A 24,839-nucleotide genomic window follows, 5' to 3' on the forward strand; every position below is an offset into this window, starting at 1 on the left:
AAGGCTAGAGGGAGATAATAGGAAACAAATAATATAGTATGTGCTTGTACTGTAAATACCTGTATTTTCAGCATAAATTAAATTCTTTCTTACCCAAAATGCTGTTTGCTTTGTATTGTGGTGTCATATTTAAGCATTATGCATAACTAACCTAAAATATATGTAATTTTCTATTTAAAACCATTTAACCAAAATAATAACAGCTTTGGTAGGGAATGAGAGTGTTAGAAGAGGCTTAGCAAAGGCTCTAATCCTTGAGTAAAAGTACAGCCACGTCTCATACCGGTGCTGTATCAGGCTCCCTGGGAACAGGAGCACTTTGCTTCTGCTTGCTTTGGCCTACGTGGGGAAAGCTACATAATTTTAAAGGATGAATAATTCTTTATTTGTTAATGCACACACCAATCTCTCTTGCCTGCAATTTTAGATACTGAAAGAACGGTCAGCTTTTCTTAAAATGCTTGACACGTGTTGCTGTCTGGGCTCTTTCAAAACTCTCTGTCAATATCTCAAAGCAAAGGGGGAGAGCACTCAAAACCCATGGGCTTTCTTGAAATGCCTGGAAATATTTGGTTCCTGCTCTCTGGGGAAGAGAAACCTTCCCCTGTGAGCAGTTTATTTCTGTCTTGGCCATTGCTTTGTCAGTTCAGACATTGCTTCTTTATTCTTCTTCTTTATTCTTCCGTTTTGTCTGATCCTGGAAAGTGCTGGAGAAAGTATTACGCACTAGTTGGACTCTTAGTTCAATGTGATCAAGAACTATTAAGCTCTTATCTGCTTATTCTATTAAATAATTTTAATAACTATATGGAAAACTGTAATTCTAGGATGATGATAAATGAGACTGAGTTTTTGCTTGTTACAGAGTGTGAAATACCTTGTTAATCGAAAATGTTAGAGTAATTGTTTATATAGAAAACAATCATCCGAGTTCTCAGATTTTTTACCATCTGTATATTGCAGTCATAGTTAACAATATGTTTATTTTTGGGTGGTGAGACCTCCTTGAATTAATTTTGCTACAGAATAGCCTGTGCTTCATATGATGCCTTTTGCTTCAAGAGAATGTCATAGGCATCCTGTAAGGTTCATTTCGTTAGGAAGCTGTATTCTGTTGTCATGCTGAAGAGCCATTTCAGAGTCAGTGTTGCTTTATCCAGAGCTGGTCCTCTGTCCCTGGTTAGGCCAAGCAGCAGCTGGGGTAAAGGTGTCTGAGTGTCAGTGGCAAAGCCCCTGGTGGGCTCTCTGCTCCCTACAGCTTGGCCATGTAATCCCAGGGACTGCTGGACTGCAAACTGGAAGGTAGAAAATAGGATTATGGTATTTTTAACTGCTGGTATTCATTATTTCATAAAGATGGTAAATGTGAAGAAAAACAGTGAAGGATTTCTTTATTTTCGTAAGTACTTTCTTTTTTCCTTAGATCTCTAAAATTTGCACCAGTTTGTCCTTTATCAAACCGATCAATAGCAGGGCTATTCACTATAGATTTTATCTTTGCAAAGTTAATTTCAGAGCCAGTAAAAACTATGAAAATGAATTTTCTGCCCTTTGTAAAAGCCATGACCTCAGCAATACAGAGAGTTGAACTGTGGGTATGAAGGGAGCTCCTAGGAGCTTGCCGTACAACTGCTGTGAATAGTGATCAGTCTGACCTGCAGCTGTCTGAGCGGTGCTGGGGGCAAGGTGCTGTAATAGATGACATAAATTGCAGCAGCGATAAGTAGAGCTGTCCCCAGAGAAGAGGACCTTTGCCCCCATCCCTTTCTTTCCTCCAGACAGTCCTCCACTTTGGAGTGCTGCTTTCCAGGCTCTCCCATCCTAGGTTTAGTCTTTCCTTTCATCTTGGCTGAAATTAGCACTATAGAAATCTCCATGTCTCAGTTTTTGCTTCAGGTGGTTAAGGGTTGTATTTCTGGCTGCTTTGTAGGCTTGTCATTGTAGAGGTGAAATCCAGCCAAGAGAATGGGTTGGAGGCAATGCAACTTTTCTGGGAGAGGTGCTAGGGTGGTACTGTGATTAAATTAACCAGAAAAAGAAGGAGGCTCCCTCTGTGACACTGTAAAGAACCTCCTGATGCTGAGAGAAATTCTCAAGAGATGAGGATCTCTGGAGCCCAGAGAGCCTGATGAGTGCCCAGTTCACTCACAGGGACTAAGGATTGCTTTCAGGTCCTTGTGTGCTGGTTGGAAAAACATTATCTAAATGGAAAGTGACTAAATCCATTTAGATGCAATGTACTAAATCCATTGTGAAAACGGGACCTTGGAGGCACTGTGAATCATGGCTTTGGAAATAAATTAAAAACTGTATGGCACTATTGTCTTCCATCATTTTACTCTTTGGGACATATTTATTCCTTTAAAGCCTTTTGTTTAGTCTGCTAAACTAAAGATTTAGCAACATACTGTTGCATTATTGAGTGGGAAATTTCTGGTTTAATTGTAATACAGTGTCATAAACCTTAGAGTCAATGAGATTGAAATTCTTTTTTGTCTGTGTAGAGCCTGTGTTGCTGTGGCCTGGATCCAGAATTTGGTAACACAAACAAATGATAAATTAGGCATATTTATCTAAGGGCTCATTTAGCAATAAAAAGTGTTGTTTAACTATATTTACTTCTTCATAATGTGTTTAGTGCTTTTTATTAAGTTGAAATATGCAAGGTCTGTTTTTCATTGCTGTAGTGTAAGAGCTCCATCCCAATGTAGGCACTGTATTTCTTCTTCTCCAGCCTTCAAATAGGACTTTTCCTGGAGATGCTAAAACTTGAGAGAGCTGGGAAAATCTCAGAGGGTTTTGCTAACTCATGGAACTCATTTCGCATAATGATTCATGAAGGAGATGTTAAAGTAATGACAGAGTATTTTAATAGAAGACTTTGTGGGATGTGGGCACAATTACATTTATATGGGGGTGGTATTTCTGTGTTCCCCTGTACTCTTCAGGGAATGTGTTTCATTTGCAGTGTGTGAATGACAGCAGAAGGAGCAAGTACTGCCATTTCTGGGAGTCTCTGTAGTTTGTTTTGTAATTTTTCCTTTCTTTGAATGGTACTGGTCTTACAGCACTTGGGGGAGGAAGAATTGAAATAATTTTATTATCATTACTTCTGCTCTTCCTGCTATGTAGGCCTCACACTTCCTTTGAAATACAATCCAAATTTGTAGTCATCTTCAGTGGTTCCCAAAGCTGGCTCCCTTCCCTTTTGGTCTTAATTTCAGGTGTTGTCAAGTTGTGCCAGGAAGCAAGTGCAGTCGAGATTTTTGGTCTCCAGAATTGAATGTCTTAGTAACAGGTTTTGTTCAATTTTATTACTTGGCATCTTCTTTTGAAAGGAAGAACAAAAGGGGAAACACAAGGATCTCCTGGGGAATGCACAAAGAAGGGAACCTTGAAGACAGATCTCTTACCCATAAAATATAGTGAAAAACATGGCGTTCTGCATGGTTTTCTGGGAGTACTTCAGTGTCCAAAGTCTTGGAGAGGATGTAAAATGCACGTGCCTCAGTGGAAAAGGTGGCTGAAGTACGTAACTGTTCCTGTACTCCCTCTTTGCATGCTCCATGAGGTACAATCAAAGTTTTTGTAGGACTGGTGCCAACGTGAATTTTCCGTGGGTTGGAAAGGAAGGGGAACAAAGTAAAAGTGAACAGTCTGCTCTCCTCTGTGTCCAGGGCTCCTTCTCTCTACTATGAGACAACAGCTGTGAGGAGCCCAAGACTAAAAAGCTTTCTGAAACATTATGAGGTGCTTAATCAGATTTCCATGTTCAGTTTCAACCTCATGTGAATAAAGAATGTGTAGTGAAAAAGGTTTGTGTGTACTTTGAACATAAACATGAAGGTAGGTGTCTATTTGCAGGGAGCTCGTGGTCATGCAAACTTAAGCCACATTCTCCTGACAGAAGGGATGTTCTCATTGTGAAAGTTTTGAGGTATCAGAGGAAAGGTTTTGGAAGGACTTTGTGTGAAGGAAACTTCAAGAAATTGCAATAGTGGCTACAGAGTGGGTTGGTTTTCTCACTTTCCTGGCTGCCTCCACCTCTCTCTTTGCCTGTGGAGGCTCCTGAAGGACAGTGGGAAATGAACTGGCTTATCCAAGTATTAATTTCAACCCAGTGGTAACTGAGTACAGAGAGAGGAAGTTATGTGAGGCAATGAAAGGAAACAAAGGAGGAAAGTGATATAAATAGCAACATAAAGAAAATATTTGGGAATAAAAGTGATCATTGACTTGTACAATAGGGTATCCAGCAGCCCTACTGAGGTTGTGTATGATGGATGTATTTGTTCATTCAGTTATCTCTTGCACTACAACATTTTAAAATTGCTGCTAGAATGAAATTGATTTCTTGAGTTTTAAATAGTGCAGCATAAATCTTCCACTCACACCAGGACTGAAGAGTCTCTGACTGCAAGCTCACTGCAGTTTGCCAGTTCCACTTGATTTCATTTCAGATTCATCCCCGCAAGCCAAACCACAAAAAGAGCTTCCTGTCCAGTGGAGAACGAAATGCAAGAGTTGATCCTTTTGTTGCTGTTAACAGGAGGCTGCAGGGAGCAGAGCTGGCTTTTGCTGAGGTTGTATTTGGGCTTGGTTAACCATTTTGCCAGTGAGGCAGAGACTCCTGGTGACTGGGTATAAGTTGGACACTCTTAGGTCTAACTGAGGGCAGTAGTTTTATACTTGGGGTAGTTTATAAAGAGACTTGCTGAGCAGCAGCCTGGTGTAATGAAAGGTGAAAAGCTTGGGTCGTTGTGTTTCTCAGGACTGTCTTCCAGAAGGAGAAGTTGGCTCGCTGCCTTATTTTCTCCGCACTCGCTATTTGGCCTGTGGACTCAATGGGCTTTTTCTTGTTGGCTTTTTTCCCTCTCAGGGCTTATAAATTAAGCCATCAAGGGTAAATCTTTTCCAGTACATTTATTTACTAAATCTTAAACTTGCCAGATGTTGATGTGTTTTCCCGTATCCTCTTCAGGCAGTGCGGGTTAGCGTTGATGATGGGGCTGATCACATAGGGTAAGGAGGATTTCGCTCCTGTGGGCATTCTGCAGAGGTTTTTGTCTTCTGCTCCCTCCCCAGCTGCCATCAGTGGGAGGCCTGGAAGAGCTCTGCTCTGGGAGGATGAGAGGTTTATTTGGCCATGAACAGGGGCTCTGAGATATCGGTATGCTTTTGGGTGTCTTACTCAGAGCTGGGACAGGATCTCAGAGATGTGCCCTGCACTTTGATGCCTGTCATCTGCAGTTCCTGGAGTGTTTGTCCTGCACAGTGTTTGAGAAGTGAGGGGTTCTTCGTGGGTGAGCTCTGCCTTCAGGAAAGCCCCATTCCTGAGATGCTGCCTTGAACTGGACATTGGGACACCCACCCTGGACCACAGTAACTCACCTGCTGCCATGTTAAAGGGCTTTGCTAGGCAGCCCCAGCAGCAGCAGCACTGAAATTGGTATTATGTTTTTCTTTATACTGGGGAAGAGCATTTTTCAAGAAAAGGTATTTTCACAGTGCCCCAGCTCTTTCTTCTTCTTCACGTGCTACAGCTACTGAGAAGCATGGAGGCTGTAAAACCTGAAAGAACAATGATGGACTAAAAGTAATCAGAGCTCTTGTGTCCTTCAAAGGCATTTGGGTGGGGAATTACATCCAAAGTGACTATTCTGTGCTATCACTTTACGCCTTACTTGTGGGGTGAACCCTTCCTGGGGGGCAGCTAAGGCAGGATCTGCTGCATGGTCATGGCTGAGAAACACATGGGAAAATAAAGGCACCTGCAAAGGGCTGCTGTGAGCCTGGCTGTGGGGATGGACAGACAGATGGAGCAGCTGCTGCCCAGCATTTGTTTTTCCTTAGGAGTTCTGAAGATGTAAAGAGTCAAATGCATTTCTTGCTGGGCTTGTTTATTATTTTTGTTTTCAAGGGGGAATTGTAGCATTGTTTTAAGACTTAAGTTCAGCTTTGGTCCCACAAAAGGAGTCAGATGCTGGCTCTTGACTTAACTGCTGAAGAGGTACTGACAATTCCAGCTTTTTCTGGAGCTATCCTTTGATTCCTTGGAATAAATCAGACATTAACTACTGATCTCTTTTTTTTTTTTTCCCTCCTAATCCAGTGGGCAGCTGTCAGAGTTGATGGTTATTTTCCATTAAATAGTTGCCTAGCTCAGTCTGTTTTCCCTCTGAATTTTGTGTCAAAAATAAAATAGTTCTTCACATATTTCTGTAAGCCACATTACTGCATTTACTGTGTATTTCTGTGTGCTGAGGAGCCCTGCTGTTCCCACAAAGACCCTTGTGTTTGTGCTGCAAGGCTTTGGCTGGACACGGGCAGTGTGGGTGAGGAAGCAGTGACAGGCAGAGGGAAACTGTGCAGCCTTTTTACTTGACTGAGTTATTTTTTTGGGTCTTAAGCAAACGTTGCTTGAATGCAGTTCATGGTATTTGCTCAGTGATCCAGTGGAATGTCTGGGATATTTTTGTTTTTCCTTCAGAGCCAAAAAGCAGCTTTTGCCTCTAAATCCCAAGTTGCCAGCCTGAGGCTGAGTCACTGTGCTTTAGGGCAAGGAGAGCTGAGCTGGTGTGCTGAGACGGGGTACCCTGTCCAGCACAGAGCACTCCTGCTGTGCCTAGAGCTGGATGTGTTAATTAAAGATGTTGAAAATTACTCCACAGCTGAATCTGCTTTTACTGACATGAAAGCTGTGCCAAGCTGTCGGGCAGCATGCTGCAGGCCTGTCCCACTCGTACCCCAGCTCCACTGGGGATAAATAAAAAAAACAGTTTCAGCCATCAAATCTGTGACCCTTTGGTGAGCCCTGACTCTCCCCAACCACTCAGCTTGGAGGTGCCACTGTGGGCTTTGTGCACGCTGTCATTGCATTCAAATTGAGCACAGGTTTCCGGAGTAGCAGCTTCTTGCAGAGGTTTCCAGACCTTGTTATGATGTGGAGATGAAGCTGCTGTGTCCTGGCCCCAACAATACATGCCTGGAGTCTAGGTGAAGCTTGTACTTGCTCATCTGCATCTGCTTTTGTACTGCAAACTCAGGGAACATCGCCATGTATGTGTTCCGCAGCAATTTTAAACAAGACACGCACATGTCCTCTCAAACCTGCTTTTGGCTCTCTTCTTCAAATCTCCTCTGTATTCTTCTTTAAAACTTCTCCAAGTTTACCCAGTCTTTAGGCTGGTGGTTCTTGCGTGGCTGGGACAAACTGACAAACTGCAGCCACTGGAACAGGTTTTCCACATGGGGGTGGTAGAGTTGCCATCCCTGAAGGTGTTTAAGAGATGTTTGGATCTGGTGCTGGGTGATGTGGTTTAGTGGCTTAGGGGTTACAGTGGTGGTGCTGAGTGGATGGTTGGACTGGATGATCTTAAAGGTCTCTTCCAACCCTCATGTTTCCATGATTCTGTGATGTTTACTTGCTGACTGGAGGGTCTATACCTGTGTGTCTTAACAGAGACCCTTCCAGTCACTTTCTTCTCTGCCACGTATCCTGAAGGTGCCACTAGAGAAATTCTGTTTTCGGGAAGAAAATGTCTCATTAGGTCTGTTTGCCTGACCTTTAAGTGAGGAATATCCTACTGCCTTGATCAAACATAATCAGTTGCAACTAGACCAAACTTGAGGCTAAAGGAGTGTTTCTTTTAAAACACTGATCAACAACACAAGAGACAGGCATCTACTACTAAGATTTGCACAAGATTCAAGATCCTCCAGGGCATCCTCTGGGGACTGCAAATATGCAGAGTAAATACCTGCTGGCTCATGGTCAGTGCTCTATTTTTAAGATTTTTTTCATTTTCTGTGTTGATTTTGCTGACAATGACCCTCCTTATCTGGTATGAAAGAAATATTAAAGAAATAACCAAGGAATTAATTTTATGTATGGTCTTTTGGTCATGGTCTTTAATATTGAGACAGCCCAGAGTCCTGTGAGCATATGTGTTCCTGTGCCAAGCTCCTGTGCCAAGAGAGCATCTGTCCTCCTATAATGCAGTAATTATGGGTCTTTACAGCTTGGATCTGCTTTCTTGGAGCACTGATAGTCTACGGGCTGGGGATAGGAAACAGAAGGAGGAAAAGTCATTTGACTGCCCGACTTTAGATGCCCAAGTGAGGCTTGTGAGATAGGAGCAGTATGGACATACGGTCCATTGGGGAGTCAGATCTGAGGTCAGATCGACATTTGTCTCCTATGAATTGTAAGTGAACAATGTGAGATCAATGATAAAAGAGTTGGGTATGAAAAGAAAAAACCCTGTGTTACTTCTGACAAATCATACTGTGCTAGAAGTGTAAATGTCTATGGCAGCTTTTGTCTTTTCAAAGTTGGGAAGCTCTTGAACATAGTTACTAAAAGACATTTTCACTATACATTATTGGACCGAAGGGGCTGAAAACAACGTCAAAATACTCAGATATTTCTGCATTTCCAGGAGAGTGCATGAAAAATGGCATCAATTATTCTTCATGTTCTTTGACATGAGATGTCTCTATATGTCAGATGGGTGTAGCTGCATTACAAAAGGGCAAAGGCACAGCATTTTTCAGTTGAGGACAGTTTTGTCAGATGCTGACACTGGTGTTGGCAAGTCTCAAGGGTGAAATAAGGAGCTCTTCAGAACATCTCGGCTTTTACTAAAGGTTTGAATGCTTGCAAGCATAGAAGTGCTGAAGTCTCAAGTGTATTTTATGTCATAGTTGGTGAGAGTGGCTTGCCAGAGGATGAAATTTGCCATAGAAAGGCTGGAAAGAATGTGGATAATTTTTAGCATGCACACGAAATTTTTGTGATGTGTATGTATCTTCCAGAAATTTGTGGGACAGATGGAACACGCAAACCAAAGGACCGAAAGGGCCATAAATAAATATACTCTTATCCCTGGTAGAAGATATGATAAGAAATACCTACACTGCTTAAGGTTAAGATAGCGGCATTGAGCTGAATTTGTATTCCTTTTCTCACTTAAAATACAGTGTCCAAAGCAAGTAAAGGCTGCAACAGCTTGATCATAATTTACTTGTTAAAACCAATCTTTAGCTCCTCTGCCTTGCACTGAGGTGAGAATCATAGAATCATGGAATCAGAGAATCATTAAGATTGGAAAAGACCTCCAAGATCATCAAATCCAACCTTTGACCAAACACAACCTTGTCAACTAAACCATGGCATTATGTTCCATGACCAGTTGTTCCTTGAAAACTTCCAGGGATGGTGATGCCACCACTTCCCTGGGCAGCTCGTTCGAATGCTCAACAGCCCTAGAGGAGAGGGAATAAAGCTCCTGGCCTCACTGTGTATAAGATGACACTTGCTATAGGACATGCCACACTTGCACAGATAAGTAATTTTTCTGGACTGATGTTTGCTGCCAGGTGACTTCCAGAGTTTCAGAGGAAGGAGAAGTGTTATTCAGTCTTGGTGAACTTCTACTGGTGGTCAGAGGTGTATTATTACAGATGTGGCTTTCAGCCTGCACTGTGGCTTTGCCTGTCTTTGTCAATGATCACTCTCTGGTCAGTAAAGCTGTGCAGTTGATTCTGTTCAGGCACTTCAGTGTGTTTTTGTACATACAATAATAACTTTAACAACAACACTACTGGTGCTACTGCTACTGTCTTTCTATGCCCTTCACATCTGGTTCTTATGAGTATTAAAGATGAAATTCTGTTTTGGTTTTGGTTGGGTTTTTTTTTAATAATACATGACGGCTTCACAGTGATGAGATATCAATGATTTTGATGGGAAAGAGCACCAGTGGAAATTTTTGCCTCAAAATAGGTTTCTTTTCCATCTGATAATGAAAGGAATGATCTGTTCTTTGACCTTTGGTTGGCAGACTTGGAAATTGAAAAGAAAGATGGTTGTACTGTAATAGCTTCACTCTAATGATATGTGTGGTCAGTGGTTTGTGGGCACTTAAACAAAGGTGGGTATGCTGTGAGATGCGTCGAGGTAGGAGCCAAAATGCAGGGAGCACTGCTTGTGGAATAACCTTGTAACTCCAAGCTCAGGGAGAAGTGCCTTTTTGTGGGTCAAAGAGGTGTCTCTCCAGCCCCTGTGTCCCTGTTCTGTTTTAGCAGGGGACCATGCTGTGATGAAATGTTAGACATCTGTCTTCACCAAGAGCTTCAGTGATGCTACTCTTGTGAAATGCATGTATCTCAGCTAGAGGGAAAAAAGATCATTCATTTAAAAAACCAAAAAGTAACAGCACTAGTAGGTGTAGACATTTCTATGTAAGACACAGTGCAGGAGAACTCTAAAGTTGAGACTTTTTTGATTTTTTCCTGTGAACTCCTTATTGTAATGTCTAAGCACCTTATAAATATTTATGGATGTGTCCTCAAAAGAAAATGAAATTTATATAATGGAGGTTCAAAGTGATGTTAAAAGAAGCAACTTCTCAAAGGTTCCTACACAGTTATATCATGACAGAACTGGGACAGCAAATCAGACCAGTATATCCCATTTTAGTAAACAAGCCAGTATCCCATCCTTATTATTAGTTACTTTTGCATTGGCTCCTTACAGATTAATTCACTGCTTTTTTTTCTTAAAATACAACTACTTTATTTTAGGGAAATCCATTCTTTTTTGTAACTTCACTCTTAAGGAGGCCACACATGGATTGATGGCCAACAGGGGGTTGCAGTTAGCTGCTTCGGAGGAACAGAGGAGAACATTAAATTCAAATTTATGCTGCTGTGTGACAACTTACTCTGATCTTGGTCTTTGGCTGCTGGAGGTGTCCAAGCATCACTTGGGAGTTGCCCAAGCTCAGAAGCTGATGCTGTGTGCTGGGGTGATTTTGCAGCACAGAGCTCAGCAACACTGCCTGCCTGGGATGGAGTTGCCTTTGCTTTCCTCCCCTCTCTCCATCCTCATGCTGCTGCTCAGGGCAGCTCACGAAATATCAGCAGCTTCCTTTTTAGGAGAAGCCAGTAGTGAAACAATTCCCTGCATCCCCTGTTGTGCATGCATGGGAGGTGCTGATTTCTGTGGTTTCCAGGTGACACTGGTCTTCCCCAAACACCAGCCAGGGAACAAAATGTTGCAGTGGTTGCAGCTCTCTCCTGCAGCCAGGGATTCAAAGCTGTATTTGGGCAGTCACAAAGTGCATGAGCAAGAGGCTGTTTTGCTGTTCCTTGGGGTTTAAAAGTCTTTGTACAAATCTCTTTGAAGTTGCTGAAGGACTTCTGATGCTGCAATGGGCTTTGAATTTGACCCAAAACGTCAGTTTACAGTGTTTGTCTTTTGTTAGCTGGCTTGTGAGTATGAAACAGTGCTGAGCGAACCTTTGGAGAATATATTGAATGTGCAAATTTGCACAATGATCTTGCTCTGTTCAAAGCAATATGACTTTGGGTATCTGTTGAAGTACCCCCCAGTATGTTGCAGACACATTCCTCTTTGGTCCTGTATGTGTTATTTGTATGTATTCAGTTGGCACTGTGAGCTCTGAGGTTTTCTTTTAAGTTTTCCTACAGTACTTTGGGGAGCTCAACTCTCATCACTAATAAAATAACATAAGGCAAAACACTGGTAGGTCTTTTCTTGTTAACTGTTCTAGCTGTTGCGTTTCCCACTGTTCCAAAAAAAATAGAAAGCTTTATAAGATTCAACATATTCCCAGTGCAAATCATGAATATTTATAGGCAGAGAATGAGACTTCCCATTTTGAAATGTCAGTGCTATGAAATTGCTTTTTTGGCAGGCATGATTAAGCCACACAGACTTCCAATAAAGTTTTGTAAGCTTTTTCCTTAATTATGGCTTAATTTAGGTCTCTGAGTTTAACAAAATGTATGAAGCTTGCAGCAAAATATTTTTCTTGTGGAAAATTTTGTTTGCATGGATTACACATTCTGTATTTCTTGTGATTATGATTTTTTTAATGTGCTTAAATGTGGAAATCCCATGTTTTTTCTTTACATTTCTTAACACATTTACAACATAAAAACAACCTGTACTGTGTGTTTAATGCAGATTTTTCAAGAATTTAGTTTGGAAAGTGCATGTTATTACTTTTTTCCTCCAAATGCCTTGAGTAAAATGTAGAGGAGGTTATAGGACATCAAGCAAGAGGTAAAAGATTTTCTCAAGCAGTTACTGCTGCGAGAGATGAGGAGCAATTTTGCTTTCATATAGTTGTTCTTATATGCACCATCCCGACAACAGCAATAAACAGAATAATCTGCATAATTGTACTTATGTGGCATTGACCTGTCTTTTCCAGAGAAAATCCCTTTTCCCAGATAAAATAATCTTCCATTCAGCTGTAAGTGGAAGGAAGCCTCATTAGTAGCTGCACAGATTTAGGGGAATGTTTCTGCACAGACTTAATACAGAATTTTGATTTGGACCTTCTAGTGGATTTGATATTTGGTGAACAAAATACTGTAAAGGCACTAAAAACCACCTTGCTTTCCTGTGCTGATTGGATAACAGGATATTTACTCAAAAGGACTAGACAGAAAAGCAGAGAGATGATGTGATTAAACTAAGGTAGATTTATTACTAGATTTTTTAACAGCGTATTTTCTGAAATTGATTTATTAGTATCTCAGCCCTGCTCAGAGATAAAGTTTTGAACAGCTTTGAGCTATTCCTGGCTTAATACTTAAGTAGGGAAATACTTACTTAATAATACTTAAGTGGGGGAAAACCAGAAAATTTTGGAAAAGAAACAAACTGTTTAAAATCCTCTGCTGTGATCATGCTTTTCTGACTCCCTGCAGCCTTGCATTATCAAACTGAGAATATCTCTATCTCCCTAATACTAATGTTTGAAATATGATACAAATAAATCATTTGAATAAAGTAGGAAGGAAAAAGAAGTGGTTTGCATCACAGCTACCTGGGACCTGCTCCCAACAGCACTTGCACTTGCTAAGGTGACCTTAGAGGGAGTCATGGGCTCTAAAGCTGGGCTTTCTAGGGGAGGTGAAGAAAGTGGAATGCCTTATAACTCAGACACTTGGGCATTTTTAATCTCTGGCTTTGAATGGTGAAGTCAGCATCTGCAACAGCAAATATTTGGAAAGCAGTTTGAAAACTGTTTAACTGAAAATGATGCAGAAATCGGGGAGTTTGTGGGGGGAGGTGTGTGCTTTTATTTTCCAGATGAAACTCCCCGGGATGGCAGAAAGTACCACCAGAGTCTGCTCTCTGTGTTTTCACCTATCTTTGCTCTTCTTTGCAGGTTACATATTTGGGTAAGGTTTCCACAACAGGGATGCAATTTTTGTCAGGCTGCACAGAAAAACCAGTCATTGAATTGTGGAAGAAGCACACGCTCACCAGGGAGGATGTTTACCCAGCTAACGCCCTTCTGGAAATTCGCCCTTTCCAAGTCTGGCTGCACCATCTGGACCTCAAAGGTGAGGCGACAGTCCACATGGATACCTTTCAGGTAGCACGTATAGCCTACTGCACTGCTGACCACAACGTCAGCCCAAACATCTTTGCTTGGGTCTATCGGGAGATCAACGATGACCTGTCCTACCAGATGGACTGCCATGCTGTGGAGTGTGAGAGCAAGCTGGAGGCCAAGAAGCTGGCCCATGCCATGATGGAGGCCTTTAAGAAGACTTTTCACAGCATGAAAAGCGATGGCCGGATCCACAGGAACAGCTCATCGGAGGAAATGTCTCATGAATTTGAATCTGATGATGGCTGACTGAACTCATTCATGGTTCAGCAAAGGCAGAAATGGCTTAGGGAATGAGAGCTGATAGATGAATAAGCAACAATTGAAACTTGGGAATGAAAGGACTGCCAAACACTTGTCTGACCAGCTTTTTAAATCAAAAGAGCAATTTGGTACCTACAGACATGCATCATTAAAGTAATTACGTTGCATTGAAATCTGCTGCTGTTGTAGAAGTGAAAAAAAAATCTCCCTCCCCCACCTCTGTCACCCACCCATCACTATCCCTTTCTCGTCTCTGTAGTTCAGGTGCATTCACTGGTCAGGCAATCTTATTAGTTGCTTCTCTGGCATTCCTAGCTGCGGGCTGATGCTGATGCACAAGAGCAAGTAGACCTGGAAAGCCCTAATGGTTCCCGAAGAATCTTTCTCCATGATACATCACACAAATCCTTTGACCATGTGTAGGGTAAGACAGCCATACATAGCCTTTTAGACTAATGGCCTGGCATTCTGCAGTTAATTCACATTTCACAAATAAAAAATGAAAGATGCTTGTATGTACACATTATATCATATGCTATCCTTTATTTTATTCATTGTACCTATTTTCTTAATATACCTGCTGCCATGTCTTTCACCCAACACCAGTAGTTGCAGTTTCAGACTATGTACTGCAGGATACCAAAAAGGGGGGGGCAGAAGTACTCCCCGGTGGCTGGGGGTTCAGCAAGTCAGTGCTGCTGTCTGTGCATTGTCCTACCCTGATGTGCTCTGCAGGAGGGGGGGCCCACTGGGAAGAGTTGAGGGATGCTTGGGTGTGTTGGTGTTTGAACTGTGACTTCTCATCAACCTCAGGTCTGACGTGATCCGAGCACGGTGGGCACAGCTGTGTGTCCCCGCTCTCGCATCGCTGGTCGAGCAGCCCTGGTGGGATGGAGCTGGCAGTGTCTCACCACACAGGGCTGCCTCACTGTAGAGATCAAAGGAAATGGTCCCTTAGGAGTCAGGTTTTAACATCTGTTCCGGTTGAGAACCTCACGTTAAGATTTCTGTATCTTTCCTTGTTCACAGATATACAGTCATGCCTTTCTTAAATGCAGATGTTTAATAAAACTCAAATAAAGGAAAAACTTGTTTCACTTGATATTTTTTAAGGCTGAGAGCAGATCAATAGTTTGCAAGTAATGCTGCTCCTTTGTACAATTTTGTTTGTAGTTATGGTAATGTTAGGGGCACTAGGGCACCTTACAGAAGCCTTAAAAGAAAGCTAATCCAAGCAGATAGCTCAGCGTCTGTGTTTTGTGTCTCTGTGTTTGTATGTGAGAGTGTATGTGCGAGTCCAGTGGTGAAGCATGTAGATTGAGCATGGAGATGTATTGAGGAGGGCCCACACCTCTTGAAAATATGCTTGTTGCTTTACAATGTATGTAAACTGTTCTCCAGCATAAATGCATTCATACTTTAATAAAAAAAAGTTTTGAGTTAAACCTTGTTAGTTTTAAGCTGTCTTTCCAATGTAAACTCTGTGGTTTTATGTGTGTGGGTTCTGTGTTTATTTCATTTAGTGGAATGAAAATGTTAATTTATTTCCATTTAATTATTACATCACTCTCCATGAGAATTACTGTTAACATTTTAAAATTATTTTCTTTTAAATATTTAGGTTAATTATTGCTGTGAGGTTTTGTTTTGGTTTCAGGTGGGGGTTTTTTGTGGGTTGGTTGGTTGGGTTTTTGTGGTTTTTTGGTTTTTTTTGGGTTTTTTTGTTTTGTTTTGTTTTTGTTTTTTGTTTAGTTGTTGTTGTTGTTGTTTGGTTGGTTTTGTTGGTTATTTTGGGTTGGTTGGTTGGGGGTTGGTTGGTTTGGTTGGTTTTTTTTTTACTTTGTGGAGTGTGGACATGATTTATAATTTTTGCTTAGCAGGAGGTGGCAGAGATACCCCCCCCCCCAGCCTGAGCAGTTGAAATGAGCTCTGCTGAGTGGGAGCAGTATTGCCTTGCTTACAGAAATTACAGAGTGGCTCAGGTAGGGCATTTGATGGTGGGATGGGGAATATACCACCAGGCTGGCAGCTTTCAGTTTTTCTCTGAATCTTTGGACGGTCCAGTGTTTCCAAATACAGGTCTAAAAAGTAATTTCTCTTTTTCTTCCCACAATGTGTACTTTGAAGTGGAGAGTCATGTATGGGCTATATGCTGGTAAAAAAAAAAAAAAAAAGAAAAGAAAAATCTGAGTCCTGCTGTGTATATAGTTGTCTTTTTGACCAAAGGCAGAATTGGGGAAAACTTCCTTCAGCTTTTGACAAATTATTTTCTTTTGCTCAGAGGTGTAGTCATGTATTAGTTTCCTGACTTGTTTGGATGCTCTGCCACCAAAGCTGCTGTGAATGGGTGTGTGGAATCCCTCATTCCATCCTCTCAGCCAGATGTCCCTGCTGACAGCAGAGGAGTTTGTCTGCAAGCCGCAGCTCTTCTTAGCCAAGGGCTGCTGGAATGTGGAAGGGGCAGGAGAATCCCAGCCCACCTCATACAGGAGCTGAGGTGCCTCCTGCCAGCCCTATGGAGAACTGCGGTGGATGATTTGGGTTTGAGATTTCCTTTTCTGGAGCAAATACTTAGACGAGTGGGGTGTGTTCCTGTTGTGGGATGGGTGTGATCTTTCTGGCTGACACAGTCTGCCCTTCTCACCCCCCAGTGCGGGCCAGAGCACAACTGCACAGAAATGTTGTCAGCAGTGGTGTGGCAGCAGGACCAGGGCAGTGACTGTCCCCCGGTGCTGGGCACTGGTGAGGCTGCACCTCGAGTGTTGTGTCCAATTTTGGGTCCCTCGCTACATGACACTGAGGTGCTGGAGTGTGTCCAGAGAATGGCAGTAGAGCTGGGAAGGGTCTGGAGCACAAGCCTGGTAAGGAGCAGCTGAGGGAACTGGAGAAAGGAGGCTCAGGGGGACCTCACCATTTTCTACAACTCCCTGAGAGGAGGTTGTAGCAAGGTGGGGGTTGGACTCTCCTGCCAGGTAACAAGCAATAGGACAAGAGGAAATGGCCTCAAGTTGTGCTAGGGGATGTTTAGATTGGATATTAAGGAAAGTTTCTTCCCCACAAGGGCTGTCAAGCACTGCACAGTCTGCCCAGGAAAGTGGTCATCATCCCTGCAGGTATTTAAAAGAAGTCACCATCCCTGGAGGTATTTAAAAGCTGTGTAGATGTGGCACTTGGGGACATGGTTTAGTGGTGGGCTTGGAAGTGCTGGGTTAACATTTGGGCTTGATGATCTTAAAGATCTTTTCCAACCTAAACAATTCTGTGATTCTATGATCATTTGATTTTTTTTTTAATGATCTTTCCTCTAATGTGCTGGGATCTGCTGAAAATATACTGTCTCCCTAAGTCACCTGCCAGTGTGGATTGAGCAAAGAATTCCTTTGTTGGGGTTTTTGCTGTTGTCTTTTCATTTTTATTTTCTTATACAAGACAGTCTACATTTCATGTTTTACAGATGTACTGATTTACAGTGGGTTGGGAAGTTCTTCCAGAGATATTTGATACTGTGGCATCTGCAATAATTCCTTAGTGATTGGAGGCTATGGATTACCTGAGAATTTTGCATGATAAAAATAAAATATAAGGGAGAAAATTCTAGTCCTTTTATTAGAAAATCAGACCCTTTGAAACACGAACCAGCTGTTTTCTAATAGTTCAAACATGCAAGGGAATATGAGGGAATGTGAATTGCAGTTTGTCTTTTAAAACATGAGATTTGAAAAATAATCAGTATCATGAGTTTGGATCCTTAGATAATTTGGAATTCAGGCCAAATCTCTCTTCATTGTCAATTCCAAATGTGTGATGCCATTTGCAAGAAGGAGAAATGCTTTCAATCCTGAATTGCTAGCATAGCAGTTATCACTGATTATCAGTTGCCAGTAGATACTAGAATGAAATATCAAGTTAAACTTTTCCTTCAGTTAATCTGTTGGAAAAGAAAAATCATAAATTTTCCATCCGGAGTAATTTCCAGTTGGCTCAAGGCTTTCGTGCTCAACTACAAAGAGTCCAGTTTTGGATCTCACTGCATCCCACTCTGGGTTGAGTTCCTTCGGTGTCAGCCAGGAAAACATGTAAAGGATTTCTTTCCCTCTTCTGCTTCTAGGGGAGGGTGGAAAGGGTTCGAGTAATCTGTGTGTTACTAGGAGTGTGGAAACAGTAAGAGAGCATTTAGGTCATAACACCTCAACATCATTACATAACATCACCACAGTTATGTCAAGGTGATTTTCACAATTTTTCTAGGTACCTTAAGAAAGAGAAACTGTTACTCTATATAGTAAATTTGTTTGGTTTTCAAGCTCTGAAGTCTAAATATCTTCTGTTCCTACCAAGTTTTCTGTGGAGCTGTGAGTGAATGGTGGTTGTGCCATGGGGAGAGAAACGCTCTGCACTAGTGAGCATAGGTTGCATGAGAATTGCTTAGATGTGCATGGGGGTTTTAGCCCAGGGGGATGGAGAAAGGCAGAGAGTAATTTCTTTCATGTTCTAAACTCAAAGGCCCCTAAGAACAGCTGAATGTTTTGTTTTGTTAAAAAAAAATAAAAAGAAACAACTGAAAACAACCAAAAAAACCCCCAACCCAAAACCCACTGCAGCTGGTTCCACTCCTTAGCTTTCCAGTAGTGAATGACGTCATTTTTACATGAAAAAGCAGTTGGATTTTGCCAATGAATTTAATTTAATTTTCCTAAAACTTACAAATAAATGGCATGTGATTGAGAAGCGTTTGGTACAGTGGCAACCCCTTATCAGTCTCTTAGAAAACTTTAAATATGTTACTCTCTGAAGTTTTGAGACTTCTATATCAGTGAATTCACAGTGAATTTTATCTTAATTGTAAGGTTCTCTGTGTGTCTGTATACACATATACATATACACATACACATTTATATATTCATAAATATCTGCATACACAAATTGTGCAACGTGGTGCTTGTTAAATATTCTCTGTATGATGGACATATGTAACTGCATGTGGGTGTGTGAAGGCAGTCTTGCATGTTAGTCTTGAGATGAATGGTTTACTTTTTAAAAAGTTCTCTTCTTTTCAGTGGGAAGCAAATTAACTTGTCCATCTACATGTAAAATTTGGTGTACCATATGCATTATTTACCATTTACCACCAGAGCTATCCCACTCCATGCCCAATTAGTTGCTCTAAGGATGATGTGTGATTGGGCTCATTTTTCCCTGTGGCAGTGAATTATAATTTTCGTGTAATTGGGAAGTGATAACTTAAATGTATGATTGTTGTCCTGTAGAACAGAGTTTACAGTAAGAGAATATATCCTTTAGTGAAAGTAGAGGCACTCATTATACCTGTCTTCTAATGGAATTTTAAACAGATACAGGGTGTTTTTAAAAGTTGTTTTTTTGTTAAACTCCATTAAAATGCGTCTCTCTCTCCTTGTGCCATTGATCATCGTTGGCTGGGGAAAGGGAAGGTTGTCCAGGGGGGTTGTCCCTCCCACCCCAGCAAGACACAGACACTGACACTGTGCTCCTGTGCTGCAGCACAGGGGTATCTGCTTTGATTTGCTTGAAGTTTGGGAAGGCCTCTTTTGTGTGGCAGCAATTTGTTGTACGTGCCATGAGATTTTCTGCATTTAGGATTGTAATTAATTTTGATCAGGGCTGTTAAAGCAGATACAATGATTACTGAAAATAGTTGTATGTTTGGAGAGATGTTACCATGTCTGCTGAGATGCCTTCTCTGAAAAAGGGTTGTGAGGTGTGCTGGAAGCACAGGTATGATGCACATGCTGACTGTGCTGCAAATGAGATGAACTGGTAACGGGCTGGTAATCCTGGGGGAAGGGTGGGAGGGCACAGCAAGGTCCCAGCTCTGATGGCAAAGGAGTGACTTTTAATTACTGTTCCTGTCACGTGGTGCAGAACCAGTGTCCCTTCCCCATGGAGCTGTTATTGTGCAGACTGGAGCATCTCTCTCCTTTCCCACCTTCCACCATTGCAGTGGGCAGATGGTACTAGGTGGTAACTCTTACTTACTGTGCTTTAATTTGCATTGTGGTTTACATTCTCTGTTATTTTCCTGCAAATCTTATTGCTCTTGGAATGAGAGGAAACTTTATAATTCCATGAATAATGCATCATATGGCTGGTATGTTTTTCTGCGGGCAGTATAGATTTTCTGAGAATGATGGACAGGAGTGGATTTCATTCTTAGTGAATTGTAATTTTATACAGTTGATATGGGTCATGTAAATGTGAAAAAGTGAGTTATTCCTATTTCAAATTTGTTATTTCAATTTAGTCACCTCTCATTTAGAGAGTAGAAATAGTTTTAGACATAATTACTGAGGATATAATTAATCAAGGTTTTCTTGCACAGTTGGGTTAAATTGTTGTGGCTGAGTGCTCAGTACCATGCCAGTGCTCGCTGGCTCAGTCTCATCTTTAATGGATTCCAGATCTCGTGGTTTCAAGTAACAACAGCTTTTCCAGATCTCAAGGCAATAATGAAATACACAGATGAACTTCAAAGGAAACTCTTCTAGAAGGGAAAAATGAGGTTAAATGATGACCATCAACTGTGGGATATTTCTGTGTCCATAAACTATGTCAGACCTCTTCCAATGCAGGAACAGGTGAAATCTGAAACTATTAGTCTGCTTGACTAATAGACCATGCTTCACATCTACCCAGGCTCTCCTAAATGGATTGGGACCTGATTCTCTGGGGTTTCCAGGTACGTTTCTTTGTGTCTTTTCGAGTCAGCTCTGGCCACACGGAGTAGCAGCATTTGTGCCTCCCTTCCCTGTTCCTAACAGTCTTTGTTACTGAGTAGCAAAGGAATGACCTGGGATGAGCTGGAGGCAGGTCTGTCTGAGAGGAGCTGCGGGATCCCTGCACCCACTGCTCTGCCCCGGCTTGGCCATCCTGCTCTGCCTGTCCCTGGTGTCCCTGTGGCTGTCACTTCCAATGAACCCTGCTCTGCTCCCTGGGCCATTGCAGTGTCTTCTGCAGGTAGCGTGCTCTGATTAAATTTGTGTGGCCTGTCAGAAAAATCCATTGTTCCCTACCAGTGCGGTGGAAGTGTGTGTATGGTGATGCATTGGGCTGTGCTGAGAGGGAAAGGCTCCTTCTGGCAGTCTGCAGAGGTTTAACTGACAATAATTGCCCAACGTTTGCTAATTGACTCATCACAGGTCTCTGCTGGTGTGCATCCACCTCTGCGCTGCCTCGGGTCATTAATGCCTGGGTGTCAGGGTGGTGGTCCCCATTGGCTCAAGTGTGTCTGGGGCTCCAGCCACCAGCAGGCATGAGGGAACACACGTGGGGCCAGGGCAGCCTTGGCATCCCCAGCTCTGGGGTGCTCCCAGAGCCCAGCCAAGCCACGGGCTGGGGTGCCTGGCAGGCTGGTGGCACTGCAGCTGTTTGCAGGGGTAAGTGATGCTGAGCTGTGCTGAGCATGGTCTCATGCAGCAAATCTCAGCATTCCCTGTGCCTTACTTACAGGAATCCTAATTTATGCCATTATAAAGGTTAATAACAGAGTGTTTCAGCATGGTTCACATTTTGCCTGCACGCTGCAGTGGGTCTCAGCTAATTCAGCAGCTAGTGGTTTGTTCTGCTTGAAATCCTGGAGAATGGCTCCTCTCCCAAGGTATTTCTTCTGACTTAATTGCCAAGTTATAGTGAAATATGAGGTTCGTTGTTGTCTGCTGGAGCGCTGGGGATTCTGTGTTGTTGGCACATTTTTCATGACCTTGTGTCAGCAGCATAACTAGGCTATGAGATAATTTGTATGCTTTAGATGAGCAGCTGTGTGCATCTTAGCCAGAGAGAGAAGCAAGTGTGATCAGTTCAGTGGAGTTAATCAGGTAAAACAGAGAATTAACTCTAATCTTGCAGATTAAGCAATGTCAGACCATGCAGGATGTGTGTAAATTTGATGCAGGTGTAAATAAAAAGGATCTGAAGTGCTGTACACCCAGATTTAACAGAAAGGAGAAAAACAATAGCTGAAAATGTGGGAAAAAATTCTACAACCATTTAACAGCTGAAAAGAAAGACATGTTGTACCCTTATTTCTCTGTGATGCTCTGGTTCAGCAATGGTTTTCCACTCATTTCCAAATAAAACATTTTTGAGGTTGTAAAGACGGAGGATTGCTCTGCTCATCCCTGTGCTATTGCAGATGCCCCACAGTTATCACAGGGTTTTGGAAACTATTGAATTTACTGACATTTTGTTGGCTAGAGGGCTGAGGGTTTATTAGTATAGGAAAACCAGAAGGAGCAGGCTTGCAATGGTGTCTGGTAATCCTTAAACTGCATTTCCTCTGGAAAGTGTGTGAGTAGCTTCAAGAAACAGTGGAGGACAGATTCTGCACTGGCCTTTGCCCTGCAGAAACCTCCCTGCATGGGAGATAACTGATGCTTTGACATGAGACCTGGAGACCTCCAAGATGTCATCCTGAGGAGACAATGATTTGGCATTAGCTCTCACAGCTTTTTCTTATATATTTCTGATAAAACTAAATGATTGTGTTTTTAGTTCGTAATATTTGGGTGGAGAAGTCTGGTCTTATCTCTATTTTTGAAAACTGGGAATTACCTTGAGAAAAAGATTTAGAGCTCTTTAGCATTTGAAATTAGTAAAAGCAGCAAAAGCATGCTATTAAACCTGCATTTATTGAGTTTTAATGACTCACATGATATCATCCTGAGTATCCTTGGCAGCTCACATGGTTTGAGTGCTTCAGCGGAGGAGTATGAAAAATACAAGGAAAAAAAAAGCCCCTGCGGTTTATTATAACAATGCAATTATTGTGACTTAGAGTGTCTGGTGAGGTGTCACTTCCCCCCATCTTTCTGTCTCATGCTTTCAGAGGAGAGAAATGTAGTGGGGATGGCCAGTTCCCCATCCACCTTGCAGAGATGGTGTGATCAGAGGTGGCTCCACTGTCCAAACTAGGCCATGGTACAAATCTTCCTCAGCATCAAATCATCGTAAATGACTTGGTTGAAGAGACCTTAAAGATCATCTAGTTCCAACTCCCTGCCATGGGCAGGGACACCTTCCACTAGACCAGGTTGCTCAGAGCCCCGTCCAGCCTGGCCTTGGACACTTCCAGGGATGGGGCAGCCATAGCTTCTCCAGGGAATCTGTGCCAGTGCTCACCACCCTCACAGAGAAGAATTTCTTCCTAACATCAAATCTAAATCTCCCTTCTTCTAGTTTAATACCGTTCCCCCTTGTTCTAGCACTTTCTGCCTGTGTAAAAAGTTTCTCCCTGTTTTTTATAAGCCCCCTTCTAGTGCTGGAAGGCTGCAGTGAAGTCTCCCAGGAGCCTTCTCCAGGCTCATCTCCTTAAGGAAAAGGAGGGTGGTCATTGCATTAGCATGTTGTACTTGAAAATTTACAAGGGATTGTCACATCATGAACATTTTTAAACCAAGTAGGGATTGCAAGATTTTGTCCAACATAGTAATAAATGAACATTTATTCATGTTCCAGTGAGCAGGAGCAGAGAGCATATCTCAGGAGAAAACCAGCAGGAGTTAAAGGCTCCATTCATCAAAAATCTCATTACCCTGCTCTCGTTTGTTGGTACCTGTTTCTAAATTCAAGGAATCCCACAGTAAAGTGTTGGGATAGGAAATCTCATGATGCAAGCAAAAGTAAAGGAGTTTAATGACTGCTGCATGTTCTTCATCTCATAATTTTATCAGTAAGCTCTCAGACTTCTAGAAATGGCTCTGAAATTGGCAGCCCAAACTTAGTATCTTTTTCCATTTTGCCATCACATGCAATTTTAGTTCTCAAGTAACTCTAATTTTAAACTCCCAGTGATTTAAACAGCTGCATTGTGCAAAGGCTGAAGTGAGGACATGCTTTTGTAATCAAGCAGCCCAACTCTAAATTTTATGGTGTGATGGTTACTGTGCCCCATTCAAACTATGGCCCATTACACAGAAGTGCATTCCTTTGATTTTACCAAAGAGACCATAAATATGACAAAAGGCATAGCTGGAAAACATGATTTCATGCCTGGATTTTTCAGCTACTGCAAGGAATAAATGAAGTGGTCTCTGAAAGGGGCATATCTTTGCAGTGAATTATGTTTGGATGATTTGTATGGCTAGCAGAGCTCATCAGTGAGTTTACCAAAAAATATATGCCTGCTACAACATTTAGAGCAACAGGGAACTCAGATTTCATATCAAAATAATAAGAATGTAACTTCTTATTTCAGTGGTTTAATACTGTGGGGGCCGGGGGGGGGGGGAGGGGAGGAGATTATTATGCTGGATATAAGAATGTAAAAGATGTTCCCTAAGTGCATAAATGAAATTAATTATCAGCAGTCATATGCTTGGCAAACTATAAGGCTTATTTGCCTTAAAATGTCTTGTTGTATCCTTTCCCTTTTGCCCCAAGGTGATGTAATGTTTTCATCTATGGAAACCTGGTTTTGAGAAAGATTTGGCTTCAAAATGGAAATCTGCTTTTGATTCAACATTAGGATCTAGTAGACAGTCCCATTTGTTTGATCACTGCTGTCTTTCTTCCAAAAAAATCCCAGGGTGTGTTGCCAGCCGTAACTGGCAGTACAGAGTCTTTGTGGCTGGGGGGCGGAATACTAAAGCTTAACTATATTCTATCATTAGTTCACTACCAGCTTGAAATACCTGAATAAATGCAATCAAAATTCAAAATAAAATTGAATCACTCTAGTGTCTGGCATTACTGAAGCAAAGAATAAAACAGCATGCACAGGTACAATAACTGAGAATTTAATTTGGGTAATTAAGTTTAATATATAATAAAATTTTATAGTGAACACTTAAAATGCTCCTAAAAATATGGCAGCTTATTTTTATAGAAAGGTAGTTATTGCAAACAGTTCTATTGGGTAATTTTGAGCTGTGAGTTTTTATGTAAAGTATTAACTTACATGAAAGTCCAAGTGCAATTCCACGGGCAAGTGATTTTAGCTGGTGTTGGATTAGATCCTGTGGGACAAAGGGCAGGCTTCATGCCAGCTTTAAAAATATACTTGCTCACTTGCACACCTCAAATCAAGTATTTTTCCTTGCCAACATTAGTGATTTTTAAAATATTTTCTTTTAATGTCCAAAAATAGATGTTGCTTTCTCTTTC

The 24,839-nt window shown here is 41.8% G+C and overlaps 1 protein-coding gene across 2 annotated transcripts in view; it reads left to right on the forward strand.

The window, feature by feature from the left end:
* Positions 1 to 13,975, forward strand: part of PID1 (phosphotyrosine interaction domain containing 1) — an 89,382-nt gene extending 75,407 nt beyond the window's left edge. For both annotated transcript variants that reach the window (XM_008644156.2, XM_017726501.1), the window contains exon 3: positions 13,212 to 13,975. In XM_008644156.2, the coding sequence (XP_008642378.2) occupies positions 13,212 to 13,688 (477 nt within the window). In that variant the 3' untranslated portion in view covers positions 13,689 to 13,975. The remainder of the gene's footprint in view (positions 1 to 13,211) is intronic.
* The last annotated feature ends 10,864 nt before the right edge of the window (positions 13,976 to 24,839 follow it).

This window comes from Corvus brachyrhynchos, unplaced genomic scaffold (assembly GCF_000691975.1).
Source record: "Corvus brachyrhynchos isolate BGI_N302 unplaced genomic scaffold, ASM69197v1 scaffold221, whole genome shotgun sequence".
NCBI lineage: Eukaryota > Metazoa > Chordata > Aves > Passeriformes > Corvidae > Corvus > Corvus brachyrhynchos.